The sequence below is a fragment of the Syngnathoides biaculeatus genome, chromosome 5 (assembly GCF_019802595.1).
Source record: "Syngnathoides biaculeatus isolate LvHL_M chromosome 5, ASM1980259v1, whole genome shotgun sequence".
In the NCBI taxonomy this organism is placed as follows: Eukaryota; Metazoa; Chordata; class Actinopteri; order Syngnathiformes; family Syngnathidae; genus Syngnathoides; species Syngnathoides biaculeatus.
The window spans coordinates 32,017,922-32,041,864 of NC_084644.1; the positions used below are offsets into that span (position 1 = coordinate 32,017,922).

The following is a 23,943-nucleotide window of genomic DNA, read 5'->3' on the forward strand; positions in this document are numbered from 1 at the left end:
CTCTCCTCTCGCTCTCTCAGATCTCTCTCTCTCAGCTCCTCATCTCTCTCTCTCTCCTCTCTCATCTCGTCTCATCTCTCCTCTCTCTCTCTCTCTCATCTCCCATCTCTCTCTCTCTTCTCCTCTCATCTCTCTCTCTCGCTCTCCTCTCCCCTCTCTCTCTATCTCTCTCTCCTCTCTCTCTCTCTCACACACGCCACACTCTCCCTCTCTCTCTTTCCCTCTCTCTCTCTGCTCCACGCAGCCCCCTGTCCCGTCTCCTATTGTGTGGTAACCATAGCAACCTTTGCAAAGACTGTGCCTAGTACGCCTGCGCCCCCCCTCCCTACCTCACACACGCGCACACACACACACACACACACTCCTGTTGTCAAGGAGCTGCCAACACAGAGCACCCGGGCTCCCCCTGCAGTTTGTTTGCTGGAAATTGCACATGACGTGTTGCAATGCAGCCATTTGGGGGGCACAAGCCAGTGCAAACTGTAGGCCGGTCCAAAGCCCAGAAAAATGCAGAGGGTTGCGTCAGGAAGAGCATCTGGCTTAAATTTTTTTTAGAAACAATGGAAAAGAATGGAAAGAATCCCATACCGGATCGGTCGTGGCCCAGGTTAACAACGTCTGCCCATGGCACCGTTAACCTAGAAAATCAGCTATTGTGAGTCGAAGACAAAAGAGATGTGAAAAGCGGGTTTTTTTTTTGACAGAAAGAGAAGAGGAAAGCACAGAGCCTACAACTGAATGCGGGAACTTTGAATGTTGGGAGTATGACAGGAAGAGCTTGGGAGTTGGTGGGCATGATGATGAAGACGAAGGTTGGTATATTGTGCATCCAAGAGTGTTGGTGGCAAGGTAGTATGGCTAGAAATTTAGGGGCACGATTTAAATAATTTTACCATGGTGTCAATGGGAAGAGAAATTGAGTAGTAGTGATTTTAGAGAATCAAAGAATGTCTTGGAGGTTAAAAGAGCATCAGATCGAGTGATGAGTCTGGAGCTTGACATTGAGGGTATTATGTATAATGTGATCAGCAGCTGTGCTCCACAGGTAGAATGTGACCTAGAGGTGAAAGAGAAATTCTGCAAGGAATTAGATGAAGTAGTTCTGAGCATCCCAGACACAAAGAGAGTTGTGATTGGTACACATTGTAATGGACATGTTGCTGTACGAAAGAGGGGTGATGAAAAAGTTATGGGTAAGATTGGCATCCAGGAAAGGAACTTTGAGGGATAGATGGGGGGAGACATTGCCAAAAGTATGGAAATGGCCGTAGTGAACACTTTCTTCCAAAAGAGGCAGGAACATAGGACAAGAGCAGAGGTAGAAGAACGGAGGTGGATTACAATTTGTGCTGATGATGCAAGACAGGGGAGCTCAATTTGTCGATCGCGATCAACCACTCGATCGCAAGGCAGTTTCTGTTGGTCGCGTGATGGCGTGCCCCCCCACCCAAAAAAAAGATGGCAGCCTATCATCCATCTCGTCGCTTGATTCAGGTGTTGCAGATACGTCGATTGCATGCACATAAAGGCACATTCTAGCAAGCTGGCCTCCCATTTCCAGTCTCTCTTTTGCTTTCTCCATGGCAGTCATGGCGATGTGGACATGTCCCTCCCTCCCCCATGGTTCTAGGCATGGTATTATGCCAAGAAAGAGTACAACAGATGCATTATTTGCCTTGAGGATGTTAATGGAAAAGTACAGAGAAGGTCAGAAGAAGCTACATTATGTCTTTGTAGATCTCGAGAAAGCCTATGACAGAGTACCAAGAGAGGAACTGTGGTACTGCACGAGGAAATCTGGAGTGGCAGATAAGTATGTTGGATTCGTAAAGGATATGCATGAGGGCAGCAGAACAGTGGTGAGGTGTGACAAAAGAATTTAAGGTAGAAATGGGACGAGCCCTGAGCCCCTTCCTGTTGGCAGTGGTAATGGATAGGCTGACAGATGAGGTTAGACTATTTGCAGATTATATTGTGATCTCCACTTAAAGCAGGGAGCATCTGGAGGCATGCACTGTAAAGGAGATAAATTAAGATTAGGTAAATTAAAACAATATATGTGCATTAATGAGAGGAGTGGAAGGGGAAGAGTGTGGCTGCAAAGAGAAGAGATCGAACGAAAATAATTGAGGTCAACAGTCCGGAGCAATGGTAAGCGTGATAAGGAAGTGAGGAAATTGGTACAAGCTTGTTGGAAAAGCTAGCGGAAGGTGTCAGATCTGTTATGTGACAGAAGAGTCTCTGCTCGGTTGAAGGGCAAAGTTTATAAAACAGTGATGAGGCCGGCCATGATGGTACGGATAAGAGACGGTGGCACTGAAGAGACAACAGGAAGTACAACTGGAGGTGGCAGAAATGAAGATGTTGAGGTTCTCGTTAGGAGTGACCAGGTTGGATAGGATTAGAAATTAGCTCATTAGAGGGACAGCCAAAGTTGGATGCTTTGGAGACAAGGTTCAAGGGACCAAAGAGAATCTTGATGGATGTCGTGAGGGAAGACGTGAGGGCAGTTGGTGTTAAAGAGGAGGATGCAGGAGATAGGCTTACATGGAACAACAATGACGCACTGTGGCGACCGCTTATGGGACAAGGTTGCAGGAAGCGAAGGAGAAGAAACGTGTGACGTGTTTTGCAGCAACTGATCACAACACTAATCGGCCACAACGCTAGGTACCCCTGCACCAAGCGCATGAGATCCAGTACCAGTGGGTGTAAAAACAACCATACAAAAAAAGTACAAGTAGAGATATCTGTGCAGAAAACAAAAAAGACTGTTGAAACTAGCATTACTGATAACAAAAAGCCCCCCCCCCCCCAAATAAAAGTACTGACTGAAAAAGCCATCCATTCATCTATCCATCCATCCATCTTCTACTGTTATCATAGGTTGGGTCACTGGGGCAGTACCTTTAGCAGAGACGGCCAGAGTTCCCTTTCCCCGGCCACTTCAGCCAGCTCTTCCCGGGGGTTCCCGAGGTCTTCCCAGGCCAGCTGAAAGACGTAGTCGCTCCAGCATGTCTTAGGTTGTCCCGATCTTACCGGTGTGACGTGCCCGGAACACCTCACCAGGGAGGCATCCAGATCAGATGCCCCCAGCCACCTCATCTGCCTCCTATCAATGCACAGGAGCAGCAGCTCGACACTGAGCCTCTCCCGGATGATTGAGGTTCTCACCCTATCTCTAAGGGAAAGCCCGGACACCCTGCGGAGGAAACCCATTTCGGCCGCTTGTATCCGGGATCTTGTTCTTCACCATAGGCGAGGGTAGGAACGTAGATAAACTGGTAAATTGAAAGTTTCGCCTTTTGACTTAGCTCCCTCTTGACCGCATCGGATCGATACAAAGTCCAAATCACTGCAGACACTGCAGCTGAGCTGGGCGGTAGCCAAAGGCGGGGATCTTGCTGATCTGATTCCCGGCTACAAAAACTGACTTAAATGTCCAAAAGTGAAAATACACTTTTACCTTTAAAAATATATCCAAACCCGTTTTGATAACTTAATACAAGGCAAACAATCCGTACACAAAATTGTTTCGTTCTTCACCTAAGTTATGTAGTGCTCATATTGGAAAAAAAATAGGTGTTTAAAACCCAGTTAAACTTGCTGGACTCTAAGCAATCAAAACATTTGGTTGCTTTGTTGCCATAGAGATTGGAGCAACAACAAAAAAATCACCGTGACTTTTGGTCATTGCTCACTCTGTGCAAGCAGCGTGATTTAGTTCCCACTCTGCGACAGTGTGAATGTGACAGTGAATGTTTTCTTTCTCTGACCAATCCTGAGTGTAATCTGCTTTTCCCCCAAATTGAAATGGGATAGGCTCGACCTCCCTAATCTATTTTGAAAAAAATCATTACTTCACAGAAAAGTAATCATAGAAAAACAAAGGGGCATTTCTAAAAGCAAAAAGTCTTGATTTTGCAACAAAAAGTCTTTATTATATGACAAAGTAAGAATTTTGAGAAATAAGTCAAAGGATAATGAGAATATTGTTGTATTCTGACAATAAACTGACATTTTACGAGAAAAAATTGCACTAATTTTGCAGTAAATTTGGAATTTTAAGGGAATAAAATTGTAACTTTAGTTGAAAGTTGAATAATTGTTAGAAAAAAATTATCACAGGAGAATAAAGGAAAAAATAAAGTATTACAAGAATAAAGTATTTTATGAGGGGGGAAAAAGTATTTATTTTACAAGAATAAATAATTGAATTTTGCTACTTTATACATGATGGTGTGGTGAGATACTTTGTGATTATCTGTGATTATGCATATGTAGTGTGATAATGTTATTGTGGCTGTATTTTGTGGTAATAAACAACTGCATTATCTCATAGCGAGAGCTGTTTCCAATATATTCATAACATCCATAAACTACAATTTGTAGGGGTCGGGAACCTATGGCTCTTTTGGTGGTCGCAGAGCCCTCATAACGACATCCTGTATACAGCAGGGGTGCGGTCGATCGCATGACGGCGTGAACATTTTGGCAGCACACGTAACTTTCTCTAACAATGGTCTACTGCCACACACTCTTCTTCCCAGTTTACCCTGCACCCCCCCCCTCCGCTCTTAAAGGGGTACACTCATAATTACAAATGTTACAGTCCTTACGCAGCTCATCAATGTGGTTTATAATGAGAGCGCACATATGCGCCGCCCACCACCGGAATTGTTTTTACATAAATACTCTGTCAGCAAGCATTGTTGGCGAACGCACATAAGTGGGGAGAAATGAGAAAAATTAAACCTGCAGACCAGCTGATTGTGAAAACTTGGAACGCATTTCCCGTCACATACCACACACTGCAGCGTGTGAGTATTGCTGTACTGACAATGTTTTGGTTCTACCTATGCATATGAAAAATCTTTCTCAGATTTAAAAAATATTAAGACCAACCTAGGTTCACAAATAACGGATGGAAGTCTCAAAGGATTATGTTATGAGCAAGGCTTGGCCACTGCCAGGAGGGGCGTGGCCAGGCCACTGCTTTGGGGGGGTGACACCTGTCACAGGGGTTTCACATTCAGACTGTAATTAGACAGGCATTTAAGTTGGAGTTTTTGTCACTGGCATTTGCCAGTTCATTGCTTTAAGTTAATGAGTTGCATTCACTACCTGTGGGACGCTCAGCTTCTACACGTAAGTTTGAGTAACCCTAGTCACAGCGATTCTGTGCCCTTTTGTATGATCCTGTTCTGTTGACTTTGTTAGTTTGCCCCACAGTCATCGGACCTTGCTGCATGTCTTTTGAATGCCGCCTTGTCAGACTCCTATACCGTGTATAACCCAGTTTCCCAAATAAACCACATTGAACATTATGTCTCTGCCTCGAAGCCCTACGTTTGGGTCCACCCCCGTACCGGAGGTCCACGACAGTTTAATTTAATGACGTATGAAACAGATGACAAAGCCATCAGCAAAGAAGTCGCATTCAGGGTAAAAAGTACTTTTCTCATCACTGGTTCGCAACATCATAATGTTTTTTAAATGCATTTAGGGACTTATTGTACTCTTAAAGAGTTGGTCTTTCATAAAATGCATGAATACACTTGTACTTAGTTTTATAAATATTGTATGGCTCTTTTGAAATTACATTTTAAAATATTTGCCGTTTATGGCTTTCTCACCCTAAAAGGTTCCTGACCCCTGAGCTCAATAACAGGAGCAAAATGTTGGAAAAACACAGGCCTGCAGGATAAAGCAGTTGCATTAAGTCTTGTTGGAATTTGCTGGAATATTAAGTCGGGTGAATGTATAGTAACAACAACAAATACTATAGCTATTATAGGGTTCCCATGTACCCAACTTTTTATTTGCCACAATTAGTTCTACACACGTTTTTTTTTTTTTAAAGCTGCTTAGTGTTCGCAGTGGGAAAGTCAGGGAAGATGATAACAGAAAGCACACGAAAAAGACAAAAGTCATTCACAGTTGACAGAACGGAGTGATGGGAGCTCAGTGCAGGCAGACACACACTAGTCAGTACACTCAGCCATATATTAAAGCCTGGGATCCGGATAGCGCGGAGAGAGAAAGCATTTGCAGGCCTTTTGGCACGATGATTGCTGACGTCACCGCGGTGTGCTCAGAGCGCACTTGGGTTGCGGAAGTTGTGTCCGGCAAAGCGCGCCACCTCGCCTAATTCTTCCTCAATCCTGAAATTGATGGAGGGACGGAGAAAGTGAAGGGGAAAGTGTGGACAAATGCAAACGTTAGTGACTATTTGCAAAGGTGGTAAAAGTAGGCCTACTCAAAAAGTACAGACGTGTTCTCAAATGTAGGGAGTATAATTGAAAAGTTATCAGACAATGAAATACTCAAGTCAAATATAGATACCTGAAAAATCTACTCAAGTACAGTGACAAAGTGTAAGTGTACTTAATTACATCCCACCGCCGAGTATTTGTATTTGAAAGACGTGGATTGCACGTTTGATACACACCTCATGAGCTGATTGTATTTGGCCAAACGTTCCGAACGACAGGGGGCTCCGGTTTTAATCTGAGAAGAGACAGAAACATACAGTATATTCTTAATCACAACACACGTGTCAATGTTTTATGATGGTGGTGACAGTTACCTGTTTCCTAAAACAACAAATAAGTCAACCAATCTCACGGAACAGCTTGTGATCAACATTGGGGGTTCCGCTCCATATACGCTTTGAGATACCTCGTTCTGTATCTCAAATCCTCTTTGTCCAATCAAATGAATGAAAATGCCATTGATCCGTTACAGTCTCTTTCCACACAAAAAACAACGAAAATGTTTGTGGGGTTCTTTAATTAAAAAAAAAAAACTGTAATATTGTACTATACTAACACATACAATAATGATGTATTTCAATAGATTACAAAGAAATTAACCAGTATGTGCCAACAAATGTTTGCTTCAATTAAATGGACATTGTGTTGCCTCTTTTTTTTTTTTTTTTTTTTTTTGCTACGTCAGCTTTCTGGTGTGCTCAGGTACTTTACCACATGATTGTGAATTTGTTAAAATGACAGCAGTGATGCATTAATGTTGATGGCTAGCAGAACATTGCCGATGAGAATTTTGATTTGCTCAGGGTTCGATTTGTAAGCATTTATCTTCTTCCTTTTCCTCTTTGTCTTTAGCGCTCTCCTTCTAAAAAAGTACCAATCCCTGTTCCCATCTTACATCTGCATACAATTTTAACTGCTTTCAAATGGCTTGTACGGAATTTGCCGTTTGAGGTAGTCCATCTTCCATTTTAGCCACACATTTACTTCCGTAAAATCCCTTTCTACTTTGGCCTTGCAGCATATTTTTCAGACCAGACCTTTCACGGTCGAAAAAGAGAAAATATCGTCACCGCTTTTTCCTTCTATTTGCTTATACTCTGACAGTCATTGCATCTTAAAATCAGAGCATTTCTTTTTTGATTTTCTTATTTTCACCACGGGGTAATCAGCCTTTCATCCCTCACTCACTTAAAATGGTACAAACTGGATGTTTCGTTGTACTTTTAATCCAGGTTGTATTTATATTTTATTTTATCAGCCAAAGCAAAGCAAAAAGACTGAATGACAGCTCATATTCTGAGAGAAATAATAGGTCACTTGTATTGCAACCCACTGCTGTACTTTGGTTGTCTGTGACATCATCTGTGTTTCTCACCTGTCCAGTGCAGAGACCCACCACCAGGTCGGCTATGAAGGTGTCCTCGGTCTCACCCGAGCGGTGGCTCACCATCACGCCCCAGCCGTTCTCCTGAGCCATCTTACAGCTGAAAAAGATGATGCATATCCATACAGTTTGAAACAAAAGCTGCCTACAGGCACAGTATGTTTGCCTTCATGCCAATGCACAACTCACGCCTTGATGGCTTCCGTGATAGAGCCAATCTGGTTGACTTTGAGCAGTAGACAGTTGCAGGCCTTGTCCTCCACAGCTCGCTGTATCCGACGTGGGTTTGTGACGGTCAGATCATCGCCAACCACCTGCATAATACAAATATACGGTAAACTATCTATATACCTACCTACCTACCTACGTCTGTCTGTCTATCTATATCTGTCTGCCTGTCTATTTATCTTGCACAAAACCTTCAGGCTCCTGCTAGAAAGCAAACAATGTCAAGAAAAGTCTACTAAAACATCTGAACTTTGTGGTTAATCTGAGACACTTTAAATGGTGACAGGTGTGTTTTCTTCCAATTTAACATGAGTCTGAATGTGACAGGTATATTCTGAATGCAGCCAAATCCCAGGTAGTAACTATGTCACTGTAATTAATAAGTAATAATAATAATAATAAGTAAATATGTAGCTAAGTAAGAAAAGCAAAGTCACAGAGAAAATGTCAGGAAAAGCCTACTTGAAATTGTGGCACATATGCTGAGTCGCATTATCATGATCTTGAATGTAGTTAATTGGTGGGGAACAGAGCCTCATCCCCATTTATAAGATATGCAGTGCACACTTTTGAAACCATATGATTTAAGTTGTTTTATTGGAAACTTTTTTTATTCAATTGATCTGTTCAGGTTAATATTAATGCTATAAAAAGGTTGAAATGATTTAGTCTCATTGTCTATTCATTTTACTGGCATTTGAACAGGGGCGTGTGGTTAAAAGAGGACCATATTTTCCGCACTATAAGGCGCACCTAAAACCCTTTTTTATTTTCTCAAAAGCCGATGGTGCGCTTTATAATCCGGTGCGCCTTATATATGGATCAATATTGAGCCTTTAGTGCAGCACCATTTAATGGATGCATAACATAACCCCAGCCTCTACTGTAGTGTCTATTCTATGCACTTTATAATGCGGTGGGCCTTATAGTGCGGAAAATACGGGATTCTTTTCTCATATCTCAAATACTGTATATGACTTTTACCTGAATCCCCACTGAGGCAGTGAACTGAGTCCAAGCTGGCCAGTCATCCTGGTCAAAGGGGTCTTCAATGGAAACAACTGCAAGGAAAGCAGCACATTGTTCGCTATGAAGCTAAGTGGTCTCCAAGTCAATTACACTTAAGTGCAATTGCGTCTCACGTGGTTGCACACGCTCGTATGGTCGCAAAGCGGCACATCGTCGCCTGCCAAGTGAGCACTGTAGCACGTAATTAAAAGCTCTTTAAGAAGTATAATTGTGGGGTGCTGAGGAGCCAACAGGCTAATTGTTCTCTGCTTTTTTGTCTCTGAGGTGACAGAGGAAATTAAACACTGACACAAAATAAGGAAAAGTGAAAAGAGACAGCTTTAAAAAGAGTAAGGAATGGAATCATATGCTCTGTAAAAACATGGAATCGTTTACCTACCCACCGATGAAGAACAAGGTTAGTATTTTTTCCATCCATTTCAAAGGCGCTTATCCACATAAGGGTCACGGGAGTGCATGAGCCTACCCCAGCCAACTTTGTGCAAAAGGTGGACTCACCATGAGCTGGTCGCCAGTCAGTCACAAGGCACATATCGACATCATCACTGAGTGATAACTGAACCTATGCTGCCTGCACCAAAGTCAGGTGAGTGTACCGCGACACCATCAGTGACTTGCTCAAGCTTAGCGTTTGTGATAATGTGAAATGTTTATATGAATTTTGTTCCCATCGTGATGTAAAGGTGCTAGTGTGACCTTTGGTGGAGTTTTAGCTGAATGTTTACCTTGTAATGTATAATTCTACTTTTTTTTTCCAGTATAGTCAAACAATTGACATTTTATTTTTATGGCTGTCATCATCTTTTATGTTGGTTTGAAAACTAAAGTAAACCCCAAAAAATAAAAAAGCGGGAGGGAGTGCGTCAGACTTCTACACATTGCAAAAGTCTCCCTTACACACAATAATCTTATTCCAAGTGTTGCACTGAGGCATTTATTTTATCAAGGTTAAGAAACACTTTTATCCGCCACCGCCATTGTGCACAAGCATGTCCTCGTGTGTCTTCTTCATTGATTTTTGCCATTTTCTTCTTCAGCTAATTGGGAATTGCCATTTTTAAATCTGAGCGATTCTCGCAGAACTGGAACGTTAGTCCCGGTTCCAATGGGTCCTTGATTCTTGACAGCTAGCCCTACCCCACACACGCTCACACAGACCTGGATAGTTGTTGATGAAGCCTTGGTAGATGCTGGCCAACTCCTCGGCACTGATGTTGCGTGCGGCGTTCGGTGGAGACTTGAAGTCCAGGTCGTACTTGCCCTCGATGAAGAACTCGGAGGCGGCCACGTCCATCCCGATCACTACTTTGTCTGTGAAGCCCGCCTTCTCGATAGCCGTCTTAATCAGCTCCAGAGCTGCAGGAAGTCAAATCGCACTGCAAGTTATGAATGAGTTTATAGCTGAACCTCCAAATCATTCACTGAGAGAGTAAGTGAGGAAGCAATCTTGTCATTGTGAGATTTTATTACAAGAAAGAAAGTAATCTTTGCAAAGAGAGGAAAAGGTACATGTCGTCGTGTCCCAAAAACATGCATTCATTGGAGGCTCTAAATTGCCCCTAGGTGTGATTGTGAGTGTGACTGTTGTCTGCCTCTATGTGGCCTGCGATTGGCTGCCAACCAGTTCAGGGTGTACCCCGCCTCTTGCCCGATGATCGCTGGGATAAGCTCCAGCACTTCTGCGACCCTTGTGAGGATAAGCGGCTTAGAAATTGGATGGATGGAGGATTCAACAAGTGTGTACAAGTTAAATTTATGTATAATATATGCTGTATATAAATATTTTTCAAGGATAATGTTGTTAGGGTAATGGGATTAAATTTCAACTAAATTATTATTTTTAAGAACATACACATGAAGTAAAAACACTCTGTTAAAAAAATCTTAAAGGATAAAATTTTTTATTGCTCATAGTTTGAAGGAAGCAGGGACAGGCATCAAATGCTATTTTTACAGAGTCCAAGGTGGTTTCGTATTATTGTACTTAATAATTAAAATTGTGTTTATTAAATATGACATAGAATCAATATGCAGGACAGTTTGCCGGCTACGAAATAAATTTTACAGTTAATTTTATCATGCGTTGTAACATTTTGACTTCACATGAACAGAATGTCACTGTCTACATTCTCACCTTCACTGTTCTCCTGAATATTGGGTGCGAACCCCCCCTCGTCACCCACGTTGGTAGCATCCTGACCGTACTTCTCCTTGATCACGCCCCTCAAGGTCTGGTAGAGCTCCGCCCCGACACGCAGGGCCTCCCGGAATGACTCCGCCCCAACGGGGAGTACCATGAACTCCTGCATAGCCAGCCTATTCCCAGCATGGGAGCCCCCGTTGATCACATTAAAAGCCTGAAAGTGAAGAACAGTTATTTCAACTTTTAGTCAACCATCCAATCGTTTTCTAGCATAATCATTTTTCATTAGGGTCATGGAGCTGTTGGCAGACTTTAGGCAAGAAGTTGGGTACCCCCAACATTGGTCACTAGCCTATGACAGGGCGCATACAAACAGCTGTTCACACTCACTGGCAAATTCCAAAATGGAAATTCAACACATGCCACACTCACGCCAATTAATTTCAGTTCTACAATTCGTTTGAGTGACAAAAATATTTTTTTCATCTTTAAATTTAATTTTATGATATGTACATGTTTAAATTTGAATATACCGTAATTTCCGGCCTACAGACCGCACCTGATTATCAGCCTCACCCAGTACATTTGTAAATACCATTTGGTGCATACACAAGCCGCACCTGTGCAAAAGCCACAGGTGCCCAGATTGAAACCCACATTGAAACACGAGATATTTACAAAGACAATACACAGAAAGAGTTTTCAAAGTTGTAATACCTTAGCTTAGGTTAACATAGCTACAACACGGTAGCGCAAACAGGGCTGTTTAAAAGGAAAAAAAAAACAGCTACACAGTAGCAACATGGTAGCACAGCATTAACAGCACCGGTTAAAAAAAAAAAAAGCTTACTAAATCAGATGTGGCAATAACACAGCAGCTAATGCTAGTGCAGAGCTAACAGGGCCAGTTGAAAAAAAACATACCGGTAAAAATCACTTCCTTGGCACATATATTCCACCACTCTCACTCTTACCTTTTCCACTCGAGTGCCCCCTTGGGGCCATTGGAAAAAATGCACAAATTAGCCACATCACCGCATAAGCCACAGGGTTGAAAGCGTGTAAAAAAGGTGTGGCTTTTATGCCGGAAATTACGGTATACGTATTTGAAACTTTTTGGATTAATTTAGTGGCTGGCACGTCTGCTTCATAGTTACGAGGTACTGGGTTTTAAAAGAGACGAAAGAGATGATGCATTTTGTTGGCTGCAGTTATGGAGGCAGGAGGACCAGTATGTTCAACTCACGGGAACTGGAAGAACCAGGTCTCGGTTCCCTGCCAGATCAGCAATGTGACGGTAGAGGGGCACATCCTTCTCTGCTGCTCCCGCTTTGCATACGGCCAGTGACACTCCGAGGATAGCGTTGGCCCCAAACTTAGCTGCACGGAAACAACAGTTCCATTGAGTATTTAATCAAACTGTGGACGACTGAGAATCAAAAGCTTACATTTGTTATCAGTGCCATCCATTTCGATCATCACGTTGTCCAATTTCTCCTGCTCCAGCACACTGATCCCCTGAAACATAAAAAAGAGACATTGTGTCACCATCTATATGCAATTAAGCATAGAGTCAACCACATTATGTTCTACTACTACATTGGTACTCACTGACTGGATAAGGGCTGGTCCAAGAGTGTCATTAATGTGACCAACTGCCTTCGTTACACCTAATACACAAGTACAGACCACATTAAACAATGTAAGGTTATGGGTCATAGTCATATAATTTGATCAATTATGGCAAACACACTGTACTGAATTTCAATTTGAGAATCAATTAATTTGACTGATATGAGTTTTTCAATTACTGTCAGTTGTTATGATTCACCATGTTTCACTGTAAAGTCAAAACAAATATTAGATCACTTTGTTTCATAAATATCGTGTTCATTTTAATGTCCGGTAAACTTAATTTTAATTTTAATAATTCATATTCCTGGTGATTTTGTTTAACGTCTAGAAAAAACGTGACAAATGGCTTGATAGCAGTATACCCACACCTGCTTGGGCCCTCTCACCATGGGAAAGAGTCCGACCCCTCTCAAAAGGGCGAGTCTGACTATATTGAGTCGGAACTTCCTGACCTCACACACCAGTTCAGGCTCCTTCCCTGCCAGAGAGGTGACATTCCACGTCCCTGGAGCCAGTTTCTGTAGCCGGGGATCAAGTCGCCAAGGTCCCACCACCCAGCTCACGCTGCACCTGACCCCTATGGCTCCTCCCAGAGGTGGTGAGGCCACGGGAAGGGGGACCCATGTCACCCTTTTAGGCAATTCCAGGCCTTGCCCCATGGGTGCAGGCCTCACCACCAGGTGCTCACCTTTGAGCTCCACCTCCAGGCCTGGCTCCAGTGATGCGGGCAAGGGAAACCTAAACCCATTATTTTTTACTTGCCATAGAGCCGTGTTTTGTCTGCTCCCTCAACTAAGACCCGTTTGCATTGGGTGACCCTGCTATCGGCAAAAAGGCCCCAGACAACTGAGCTCCTAGGATAATTGGAACACAAAAATCCCTCCACCACGATAAGGTGACGTCTCATGGTGAGGGAGAATTTTTACAGTACATATATGGTGTGTTACTGTTTCTCACATCTCTCCTGTGTAACGTAGCTAAAATGTTACCCTAAAAGGTGAGGAACATTTCGACACTACTGCAAACTCTTGAACTGTTGTTTTGCCACTACTGTGATTGTCCACTCGAATTTACTGTCTCTAAAGATGTACCTTTGCCTTTGTAGCGAGTCTTGTCTCCATCTCGGAGTTCCAGAGCCTCGTAGATGCCGGTGGAGGCGCCGCTCGGCACAGCGGCCCGGAACAGACCTGGATTGGGGACAAAATGGTGAGCTATAGGTGCATTTACAGTTAGGCCAATGAAAGCTTTTGCTTGTGTCCCACAGGTGGAATAAATTTGAAAGAAAAAAAAAATCAATATGTGTTTTTTGAGGTTTCAGAAAAATACTGCCTTTAAATGTTAGAAATTGCAGCTACAGTAATTTACGCAGAACACCTCAATTTTCAGGTGCTCAAAAGTATTTGGATCCTTGTCTCATATATGATTCTGGTTCTACCTGTATCAGGGATTCACACTTGGATTCCCTTGTAGCAGCAAGCAAATACACAGTAACATTTTTAATAACCTTTATTGGTATGAAGATCTACTTCCACTGTCGGATTTCCGCGGGAGTCCAGAATCTCCCTGGCAACAATATTCACTATGGACATCCTGTAAAAATAACAATACACTACATTGAATTTAGTTGGTGTAGTGCAATGCATGCAAAACAATACTTCATATGGCTGTATTTCTACATTGCAGTGACACATATGTGTATTATTCCCGCAGGAGAAGCGGGGAAAGGAGAACGCAAATGCTGTTATCCTCAAGTGAGAATCTGCTCGTCATCGCCGAATTCGAGAAGATGGAGGACTGACGAAGTGAGTAAGGCGATGGAGAAATTCTTACCTGCAGCCTGTTTGACGCTTGCCGGAGGAAGCAAGAGAATGTGCGGGAATGAGAGGAAGGAGTGAAATGGTTGATGAGGAGGAGGGCGAGTACTACGCACACACTGGGAAGAGGAGGGGGAAGGGGCTGATGAGTCACTGGAGGGTGCGCAGGGGAGGATGGGGGGGTTGCACAAGAAGGAATGGCGTATCAAAGATGGGCATAGGGTGGAATAGCGGGAGGCTGATGGCGTTTGACTTGGCTGCCATTTGTTGTGCGCACTCTCGATTTCAGCACCATACATTTGAGGATGCTTGGTAGATACACGCAGCAAGCGTGTTACATCTGTTCAAGTTCCTAAAACAAGTCGACTGTCATCTTATGACCACGTCGATCAAAGGGGGACCGGGAGACAGGTAGACAGGTGACGCAGTCTCGAGGGACGACGCGCTTTTAAAAATAGTTGTCGGTGTCATTGGCAGACAGCAGCAGTTGGGGGAAGAGGAGAGCTCTCATTGGCTCCATCTGTGTGTCACATGACCAACAAGGGCAGCCGTGTCCAAACTATGGCCAAGGGCAATTTGTGGCCCATTGTTTGTATTCTTTCTCTACATATTGTAGAATTTACAAGTGGTGTTTTGGGTGTGACGTTCCACTACTCAGGGATGTATTTAGTCATTTCAGGGCCAAGCATGTACCATTCATGACACACTTCATTTTTGTACGCTTACCATCAACTAGAGAAATTTGTCACATTTCCTCAGATAGATAAAGTCCTGAATCAGTGCCATTTGTGACCACAGGAAATACATGTATAAACACAATAAAATGTACTAAGCAATGTGTTTTTCACATTGGTCTGACTCCATATTTAATAAACAGATTAATTTAAACAATTTTGAACACTGGAAAAAAATATTTGTAGCCTGTCTCTGGTTCCTAAATTTTCACTAGAGCATGAAATATAATTTAAGGCGTTTAAAAATGTTTCCTATTTACAGATTCATGTTACTCCTCATCCCAAATATACTGGATGTTTATTTTCTTAAAGTCTTAAAGCCCCGGGTTTTCCCTCAGTCAAGTTCACGGTCAGATTAACGCAGTTGAAACAGTTCTGACGTCCAAGGTTCAAACACGATAATTTTATTGAAGACTCTAAATTGCCTGTACGTGTGAATGTGTCAGCACAGTAGGAAGATGGACTAGCCCATTGCATGAAGGGGGGCGGGGGGTCACTCGAAATAATGCCAGACTAAGCATTCTGTTCTTTTTTAGCATGTGACTTAACACTGGTTTAAATCAAGTACAGCTTTATTCATCTGTTTTCATGAGACATTTGGTGGCCCTGAGATCCTAATTGCCTGTTTGCCAAGTGGTAAAGCCCACCCATACCTCTGCAGGTAGACAAATGCGGTTAGTTGACGTAACCCCTCCGCCCCCAAAAATAGACAAGATGTTAACATGTTTCAATCACGTCCAAGCTAAAAAAAAAATCAAATGACCTTTTCAGTGCACATCGGTAACCTTTACTAGATTTGCAGCTTTTTCTGGGGTTGCAAAAACTACAAATAGTAAAATTTCTATTCATAATACCCCATGAATAAAGATAATTTACAGTATCAAAACGCATGAATAACTATTGTTTGCTCTATGTTTTGCCTCATGTTGAGGTCAGCATTCATCCATCCATTTTCTGAGCCGCTTATCCTCACGAGGGTCACAGGAGTGCTGCAGCCAATCCCAGCTGTCAGACACAAGGCAGGGTACACCCTGAACTGCTTGCCAGCCAATCACAGGGTACACTCAAAATCACACCTAAGGGCAGTTTAGAGTCTACAATGAATGCGTGTTTTTGGGATGTGGGAGGAAACCGGAGTGCCCGGAGGAAACCCACGCAGGCACAGGGAGAACCTGCAAACTCCACAAAGGCGAGGCTGGGATTTGAACCCCAGTCCTCAGAACTGTGAGGCCGCCGGTCAGCATACATATTATCCATCCATCCATTTTCTTAACCGCTCATCCTCATGAGGGTTGCGAGCAGTGCTGGAGCCCATCCCAGCTATCAACGGGCAGGAGGCGGGGTACACCCGGAACTGGTTGCCGGCCAATCGCACGGCACATTGAGACAAACAGCTGCACTCACAATCACACCTCGGGGCAATCTAGAGTGTCCAATCAATGTTGCATGTTTTTGGGATGTGGAAGGAAACCGGAGTGCCCGGAGAAAACCCACCGAGGCATGGGATCGGGGATCGAACCCAGGACCTCAGAACTGTAAGGCCAACGCTGTCCAGCTGTTCCGCCGTACCGCCCCATACATATTATCTTGATTCTGAACACGAAAATGTGATTCCACAAGTGGCATCGATGGCTATTAGCCACCCAAAAATCCTTGACTTTTTGCTTTATCAGTTACATTTTTATAAATATATATATAAAAACAATTTCTGACCATACCTTTACAGACACTGATGGATTACAGTAAGCATGATGCTTTAAATAAAGGTCAAGAATGTTTATGTGGCCTTTGCATCCGTCAACTTGTATGAAAAAGATCGGACAGTTTTGTTTTTCACGCAATGCTTACTTATTGTAATGCTCTCACATGTGGGGAAAGTAGAGCCACAGTTACTGATGCTTTTATTTTTCCAACCCTTTATTATCATCAGGAGAACAATAAAACACAAGGCACACTCACACAAGCTGCTTTTGCTGCAGTTCTCCCCAGACACTCACTCGCTAAAGTTACACAGTCACCCAAGGATGCCCCGCCTCTTAAAGGCACATGCAAGTATCTAACAGACACTGCAATATGTACACTATTTCCTGTACATTTTAACACTTCTTTTTCTGTCCACATACATTTACAACATTTAATAAGTTTAAATGTGTTCAAAGCATGTGGGAGGAGTAAAGTATTTCAAAAATGTTTCTGCTTTTTCTATATTGTGGATGTTCACCCATTTAAAGCGGGTGAAGGCTGGATATGACAAAATTGGAGCATCAACATTAACTGGGCTTGTAACAGAAGAGACACAGCCTGAAGTTATCTAGCAATGTTTAATTAACTACCTAGCTAATTTAATTAGTCAACAGTATACAATTCAGACACATTCGTGTGTCTTCACAAACATAAAACGAACTGTACAGCAGATGCACTGTATAGTTTGAGCACTTTTAGTGGGCAAAGACACAAACACACACCAAATCTTGAAGAGGAAGCGAGGGTATTTTGTACAAGTGTGAGTGTGCAGAGCATTAATTCTAAGACTATCAACTGTGTGTGAGAGTGGTCTGTGGGGTGGGGGGTGGGGTTGTTGGTTTGTTTGTGAGGTGTTTCATGTTTATGTATCGACAGTCCGGTCAACGCAAACAACGAGGAAGTTGGAACGATCATCAACGTGGGTCACAGCATCCGTGAAGTTTCATCCACTCGCCCCGTTTGGGTCAGGTTTACAGGTGTGACTCCTGCAGGGAAGAGAAGGAATGTCCCTTTATGGCAGGTTATCCATTAATCCATTTTATATAGCGGAGGTCCTCATTATGAGTTGGGGGTAAGAAGGAGTTTAGCGCAGCTGAATTTGATTGAGAGGTGGAGTTAAACTTGGGAATGGTTATCAGTCAATTGCAGACCGCTTAGACAACTTTACGCTCTCACTTATGAACAATTTAGAGTTCTGAATTAACCTGACATGCTTTGGAGGAAGCCGTGTGAATGTCATGCTTGAAAATAGGCACCTCGTACCTCTCACCAGTCATAACGCGGGCGGGACTGGGGCGGCTGGTGTCGGGGGGAGTCGTGCCGGTGGCCTGGGGGGGTCGTGGAGCCGGGTGGTGCGGTGAGAGCCAGCTGCTGGCCCCCGGCACGTCGGTCTCGGGCGTAGTCTAGCCCCCGGGTGCTGGGGGCAGCGTATCGCCCCGCCTGAGTCCTCCACTCTGCGTCGAACGCCTCGGCTTCAGCTGAAGGGAAGAGTCGATTGTTAAATACCGGAAACGGCTTGTATGCTACGGCTGAAAAGCATTTTTATTCTTCAAATAACTACCGTAATTTCTGGCCTATAAGACGATAATTTTTTCGCACGCTTTCAATCCTGCGGTTTATGTGGTAATGCGGCTAATTTGTGCATTACTTCTAACGGCCACAGGGGGGCACTTGAGCGGAAAAGGTAAAAGTGAGACTGAATACATGTGCCGAAGAAGTGACTTTTACCGGTCCAGCACTGTTAGCGCTGTGCTAGCGTGTTACTGCCGTGTCTCAGTGATTTTTACCAGTATGGTGAGCGTGGCGGCGCTAACGTTAAACTCTGTGTACCGTCTTTGTAAATATCTCGTCTTTCAATGTGGGTACTTGCGGCTTTTACACGGCTGCGGCTTATATATGTACCAAATGGTATTTCCTTTACAAATGTACTGGGTGAGGCTTATAACCAGGTGCGCTCTATAGGCCGGTAATTATGGTACTTCTCTAAATCTACAATTGACAGTACAGCGGTATGTTGACTTACAAGTTTTATTCATAAATTACTCTTATTACTGTGCCATAAATATGAATTGATATACTATTAATCGGTTCCAAGACCATCCAAAAACAGATCTTCAATAAACAAAAATAGCACTATTATAAAAAAATAATAATAATGTTATAAACAAACTGGTTGCAAGTGTAATTACTGTACATAATGTAGTATTCGTGTGTTGGACGTGCCTTTAATGGGTGTGGCCTGTGAAAACAGGAGCTGGAGTTAGGAGCAGGTTAGCCTGTTACTTTCCATGTGAGCGTCTGAGTTTAAGTTGTGGTCAACAGCAGTTCCTTGTGAGTGTTGTCATTTGTGCGTTTGACTGTCCTGCTAAATAAACGGCTGAAAGCGCATCTGCGACTGTGCCACTTCGTGGCCACACGTGTTTAACCTCCTTTTCCTGTATTTGTAGCCCACTGATTACTGAAGTTTTGCCACCAAGCGGTGGGTAGCTCAGAACTCGAAAAACTTAAAGAGGTTGTCAGTCATTCTCCACGCAGCCTCAACTCACTCTCATCCAGGTTTATGAAGTCCTGTCGTTCCTCGCGGTCGCCAGTGCGACGGTTCCGCGAGCGCTCCATGATGTGCGCGCGTTCGCCAATGTGGTGGCCAATGGCGAGCCGCTCCACGCCGCTTTCGCTGTCTCGCATGGACTGACGCGTCTCGCGGATCTGCAACCAATCACGTGGTATTTACGAACCGGTCGATGCAATAATGCGTATGTGTCAAACTCGTCTGCTGCATGAATTCATTTAGCTTGTGAAAACTTGCCACAATTTGTCCTTGACATGTTTCGAAATTATCCATAAAAATTATAATCATTAGTTTTGGGGAAAAGTATATAATGTGATGGGATTCCTTTTAGGGTCCCAAAATAGAAAATAATGGAGAAAGATAAGTGTAACTATCACACAGCCACAAAGTTCATCTCTTCTGGCTGGCAGACTTCATGAAGTAGCTCCTTCCAAATGCAACTTCCAGCGGTCTTTAGACCATAAACCTCAATCATAATTGATATGGTTACATTTGTCTGCATCCTTCGTTTCCTCTAAAAGAAGACATTATTGACGTCACACTTTCCTAAAAAGAAACGACTGAAGCTGTTTTTTCCTTTTAAATGTCATTTGATCTACAGTACTGTTTACACAAAAGATAAGCAGTTTGTTTTGAAATTTGTTACCTAACTGAGTCAACGTGAACCAAAACACAACCTACGCAACAATTAAAATCGGCAACCAAGAGATCCTTCAATTGGCATTGAATTTTTAATCAGCGATTGTTAATGCTTTTGAACTTATAAATTGTGCAAATTCTTAGAATTTCAGCCTCTCAACAGAGAATACTCTCACATTTCTGAAACTTTGACAAAATTTGACACCGCTGCATTATTAATGGTGCACACTTTAAAAGCTGGGATTGCTATTGAGAGCTCTTGGGCGAGCATTTAGCTGTGCATTCTCACCCCTCCCGGGCCATGTCTTGTTTGATGGGTTTGCTGGTACACTGTTGGAGTCCCAGCATCTGTGGACGAGTAGGAGATCACTGTGGAGGAGGAGAAGGTCTGGCAGTTGGGCGAACCAGAAATCCTCTCCTGGAAGAGAGAAACGTGAATCAAAATTTACAGGGGTCCTCCGTTTACTAAGCTACTGACATGCGGTTGGGCAACACGATGGAGCAGCTGGTCAAGGTTGAATCCCGGACCCGCCTGTGTGTAGTTTGCATGTTCTCCTCGCGCCTGCGTGGGTTTTCTCCGGGCACTGTGGTTTTGTCCCACGTCCCAAAAATATGCCACATTAATTGGACACTCTAAATTGCCCAAAGGTGTGCTTGTGAGTGTGACTGTTTGCCTCAATGTGCCCTGCGATTGGCTGGCAACCAGTTCAGGGTGTAACCCTCGTCCTGCCCGTTGACAGCTAGGATAAGCTCCAGAACTCCCCGCGATGCTCGTGAGGATAAGCGGCAAAGAAAATGGATGGATGGCTAATCACATCCCTGGCTTTGAGGTTATGAACGGCACAAAATGAACTTTAATTTGCGCAGCAGTGTAATAATATATACCCACAAGATGCAAGAATGGACTCAATTACAGCTGTACTTACTGTTTCATATTTATGACCCTAATTTTATACAAATATTTACTACTGCGTTAGGTCAGTGATAGGCTATCACAGAAACAAAACTCTATTGGAACAAGCAAAGTCGCATATTTATTAAACTCCCAAAAATGAATGTAACTAAGTACAGATAGCACTGTCAGTTTGGAAAAGTTATGTTTAAAAAAAATGTTAAAACTTTCCATCAGCAGTTTGCACTTTATTTATTTTTGACATGGTACTGGATGACTGGTGGCCAAAGGATTTACTCACCATGTTCTCCATCATTTCCCCCATCATGCCAAACATGTCCATGAACCCTCCACCCTGCAAAAAGTGAGAATAACCTGAGCCAGGGAGTTGTGAAAGTATCTCGAGTACAGCGAGCATACAAAAATCCAAAGGTTGATTATGGAAACAATTGTGATGTGTTGTTTCAAAATCTATTTTTACTTGACTCACTAGAAAGAATAAAGTAACTCAGACACTCACCATTCCCATCATGCCAAACGGGGTCAGTGCACCGGCCTGGAAAACGATGTATAGCAAATATAAGTAGGAACTTTTCAAATAAACATATTCCAGACATTTTTGTTATGCTACCTGTCGCCGTGGCGCACGAGGTGGTTGAATCTGTGGTGTTAGTGCAAAAGGGTCCATGCCAAACGGTCCAAACATGCTCCTCATCTGCTGCCGGTGAGCGGCAAAGGGATCCCTACGGGACAAAGAGAGCAACATGAAGTCTTCATTGACATTTTATTTTCATGTTGTAAAGGGATCGGGTGTATCTGAATGACATACAAGACTAAAATGCTGATTTAGATACAGATTGTCAGCATGTTCTAGGTGGATGAAGAATGTGAACGTAGGCTTTGTTTCACATGTCAGTCACTCATGTACAGGTGTGGTCAGTCATGGCCGCAGGTATAGTTACGGGTGTGTGTTCTGTTTGTAATTATGAGTGTACCCCTTTAAGAGCAGAGGGGGGCGGTGTCAGGTAAACTAGGAAGTAGAAGTAGGCTGAGCAGCAGCTCGTTGTTAGAGACCGTGTGTTTCCGTGTTTAAAGACATCAGCCTGTGGTTCACTGCACTGGATCTGTTTTCAGCTGCGCTGAGTGTGCGACAAGTGTGCAGCTTAGAGGAAACACTTGTCAAAACTACACAAAATAGGCAACGTATTTCAATATCTATGTATTTCTACTCTTAACAAATTTTACGCGGATGATTTTTTTTTGTGCTCGACTGTATAGATTTGCGAGTGCGATGCCGTGCGGGTGCATATGCCCCTGTCAAATCACAGTGACTGATGTGGAATAAAGCAAAATATTTCCCCCTTGATATTTGCAACACCTATTACTTTTGGAAGTCTGAAAGACAATGTGAAAATTCTTTTAAGTGGCATAATATATTAATTTTGATTTTTGTCATTCAAAGTAGTCTTGCCTGGAGATACAATTGATCTGACATGACTTTTTTTTAGTATACGAGCATCCATCCATCAATTCATTTTCCAATCTGCTTATCCTCACGAGGGCTGCGGGGGTGCCGAAGCCAAACCCGGCTGTCATCGGGCAGGAGGCATCGTACACCCTGAACTGGTTGCCAGCCAATCGCAATGCACATGGAGACAGACAACAGTCACACTCACAATCACACCTGAGGGCAATTTAAAGTCTCCAATGAATGCATGTTTTTGGAATGTGGGAGGAAACCGGAGTGGCCAGAGAAAACCCACACATTGTCATGAAGACTGGAACGGATCAATGGGATTCCCATTCCTTTCAACAAGGAAAGATGATTTGAGATACAAGTGTTTTGAGTTATAAAATTGGTCATTTAAAGGCACCACTGTATCATATTTTTTTATTGTATCATATTAATACTATTGTGTGTGAATGAATAATATTGCTGCTGTGACCATTTATCTAACCATCCATCTTAAAAATCGACAATTTACGGTTGTATTATTTTAGATAGATATCATTAATTAAATCAGTAGCTGTATTTAATTTAAAATAACTACGTTTAGGTGTGGAACTGCAAGCCAGATCCCTTGTCTTATTTACTACTGCACTTATTTCCTCAGAAAAGTAATCACATTGCGTAGTGATTAACATTTAATATTTTATCAAGCATGACGTGCAACGCCGTCACGCAGAAACAAGCCTCTGAATCAAAAGCGTTGCATCACCATCTGGGAGACACAAGCTTTTACTATCGAAGTATCCCTGCCATAGCCACGCTCCATTCAATTGTGGTTGAAAAGTGATGTCAGGGCTGTAAAACGGGTCTGGGAAACGCAGTAGGCCAAGCGACGGGCAACCTGCCTCCCAGCACACAGACACACGCAAGCGATGTGCTCCAAAATTAAAACTCGAAATGCAAAACGGCGTCTCTAGCGCTGCAATTTCTGGTTTGTTTACTCACAGCATGTAGGGGTCGTCATCGACGTCATTGATGAATCGAAACATGCTCGACGACTGATTGATGCAACTCAGCTGGCTGTTGCTGTTAGCCAGCTAGCTAGCTAGGTAAATGGAGGTTGTTTTCTACGAAAGACAACACGACGTACTCGAGCCCTCCCTCCCAGATCAGAATTCGGTTGTCCGAAACACTTTTGGCGAAGCGAAGCGGCCAACTAACTCGCTGTAAAGCCGGGATGGCAAATTCCAGAAGTCCGAACAAAACATGAGAATCGGAAGTCAGATTTTGACAAAGAGAAGGCAAAATTGCTTACAGCGCGTAGATGTAGACCGTCGATACTTCCGTTATAGATTTATCAAAATAAACATAAACACTCAACGCCCCCACGCTGTGGACCTATTTATAG

The 23,943-nt window shown here is 43.2% G+C and overlaps 2 protein-coding genes and 1 long non-coding RNA gene across 10 annotated transcripts in view; 1 reads left to right on the forward strand and 2 right to left on the reverse strand.

Annotated features, from left to right (window-relative positions):
- LOC133500757 (uncharacterized) overlaps window positions 1-22,958 on the forward strand; it is a 40,767-nt gene extending 17,809 nt beyond the window's left edge. For 4 of the 8 annotated variants that reach the window (XR_009795019.1, XR_009795017.1, XR_009795014.1 and 1 more), the window contains 5 exons: window positions 7,659-7,815; window positions 7,925-9,313; window positions 9,405-9,502; window positions 13,800-13,900; window positions 14,405-14,662. This is a non-coding gene — a long non-coding RNA (uncharacterized LOC133500757). Of the gene's footprint in view, window positions 1-7,658; window positions 7,816-7,924; window positions 9,314-9,404; window positions 9,503-13,799; window positions 13,901-14,404; window positions 14,663-22,645 lie in introns of those variants that run through there. The other 4 variants (XR_009795015.1, XR_009795018.1, XR_009795020.1 and 1 more) reach the window with 4 other exon arrangements.
- LOC133500719 (gamma-enolase) lies at window positions 230-14,641 on the reverse strand. The gene is made up of 13 exons (XM_061819798.1): window positions 14,525-14,641; window positions 14,199-14,284; window positions 13,786-13,881; window positions 12,671-12,729; window positions 12,508-12,577; window positions 12,306-12,439; window positions 11,051-11,273; window positions 10,075-10,272; window positions 8,872-8,948; window positions 7,849-7,973; window positions 7,651-7,759; window positions 6,452-6,510; window positions 230-6,164 (listed from the first exon to the last, which is right to left on the reverse strand). The coding sequence occupies exons 2-13, from the start codon at window positions 14,281-14,283 to the stop codon at window positions 6,095-6,097; spliced, it is 1,305 nt and encodes a 434-aa protein (XP_061675782.1). The 5' UTR covers window position 14,284; window positions 14,525-14,641; the 3' UTR covers window positions 230-6,094.
- mlf2 (myeloid leukemia factor 2) lies at window positions 17,142-23,876 on the reverse strand. The gene is made up of 8 exons (XM_061819837.1): window positions 23,541-23,876; window positions 21,717-21,828; window positions 21,606-21,641; window positions 21,387-21,440; window positions 20,483-20,611; window positions 19,532-19,691; window positions 18,249-18,463; window positions 17,142-17,971 (listed from the first exon to the last, which is right to left on the reverse strand). The coding sequence occupies exons 1-7, from the start codon at window positions 23,582-23,584 to the stop codon at window positions 18,252-18,254; spliced, it is 747 nt and encodes a 248-aa protein (XP_061675821.1). The 5' UTR covers window positions 23,585-23,876; the 3' UTR covers window positions 17,142-17,971; window positions 18,249-18,251.
- Between the last annotated feature and the right edge of the window lie 67 nt (window positions 23,877-23,943).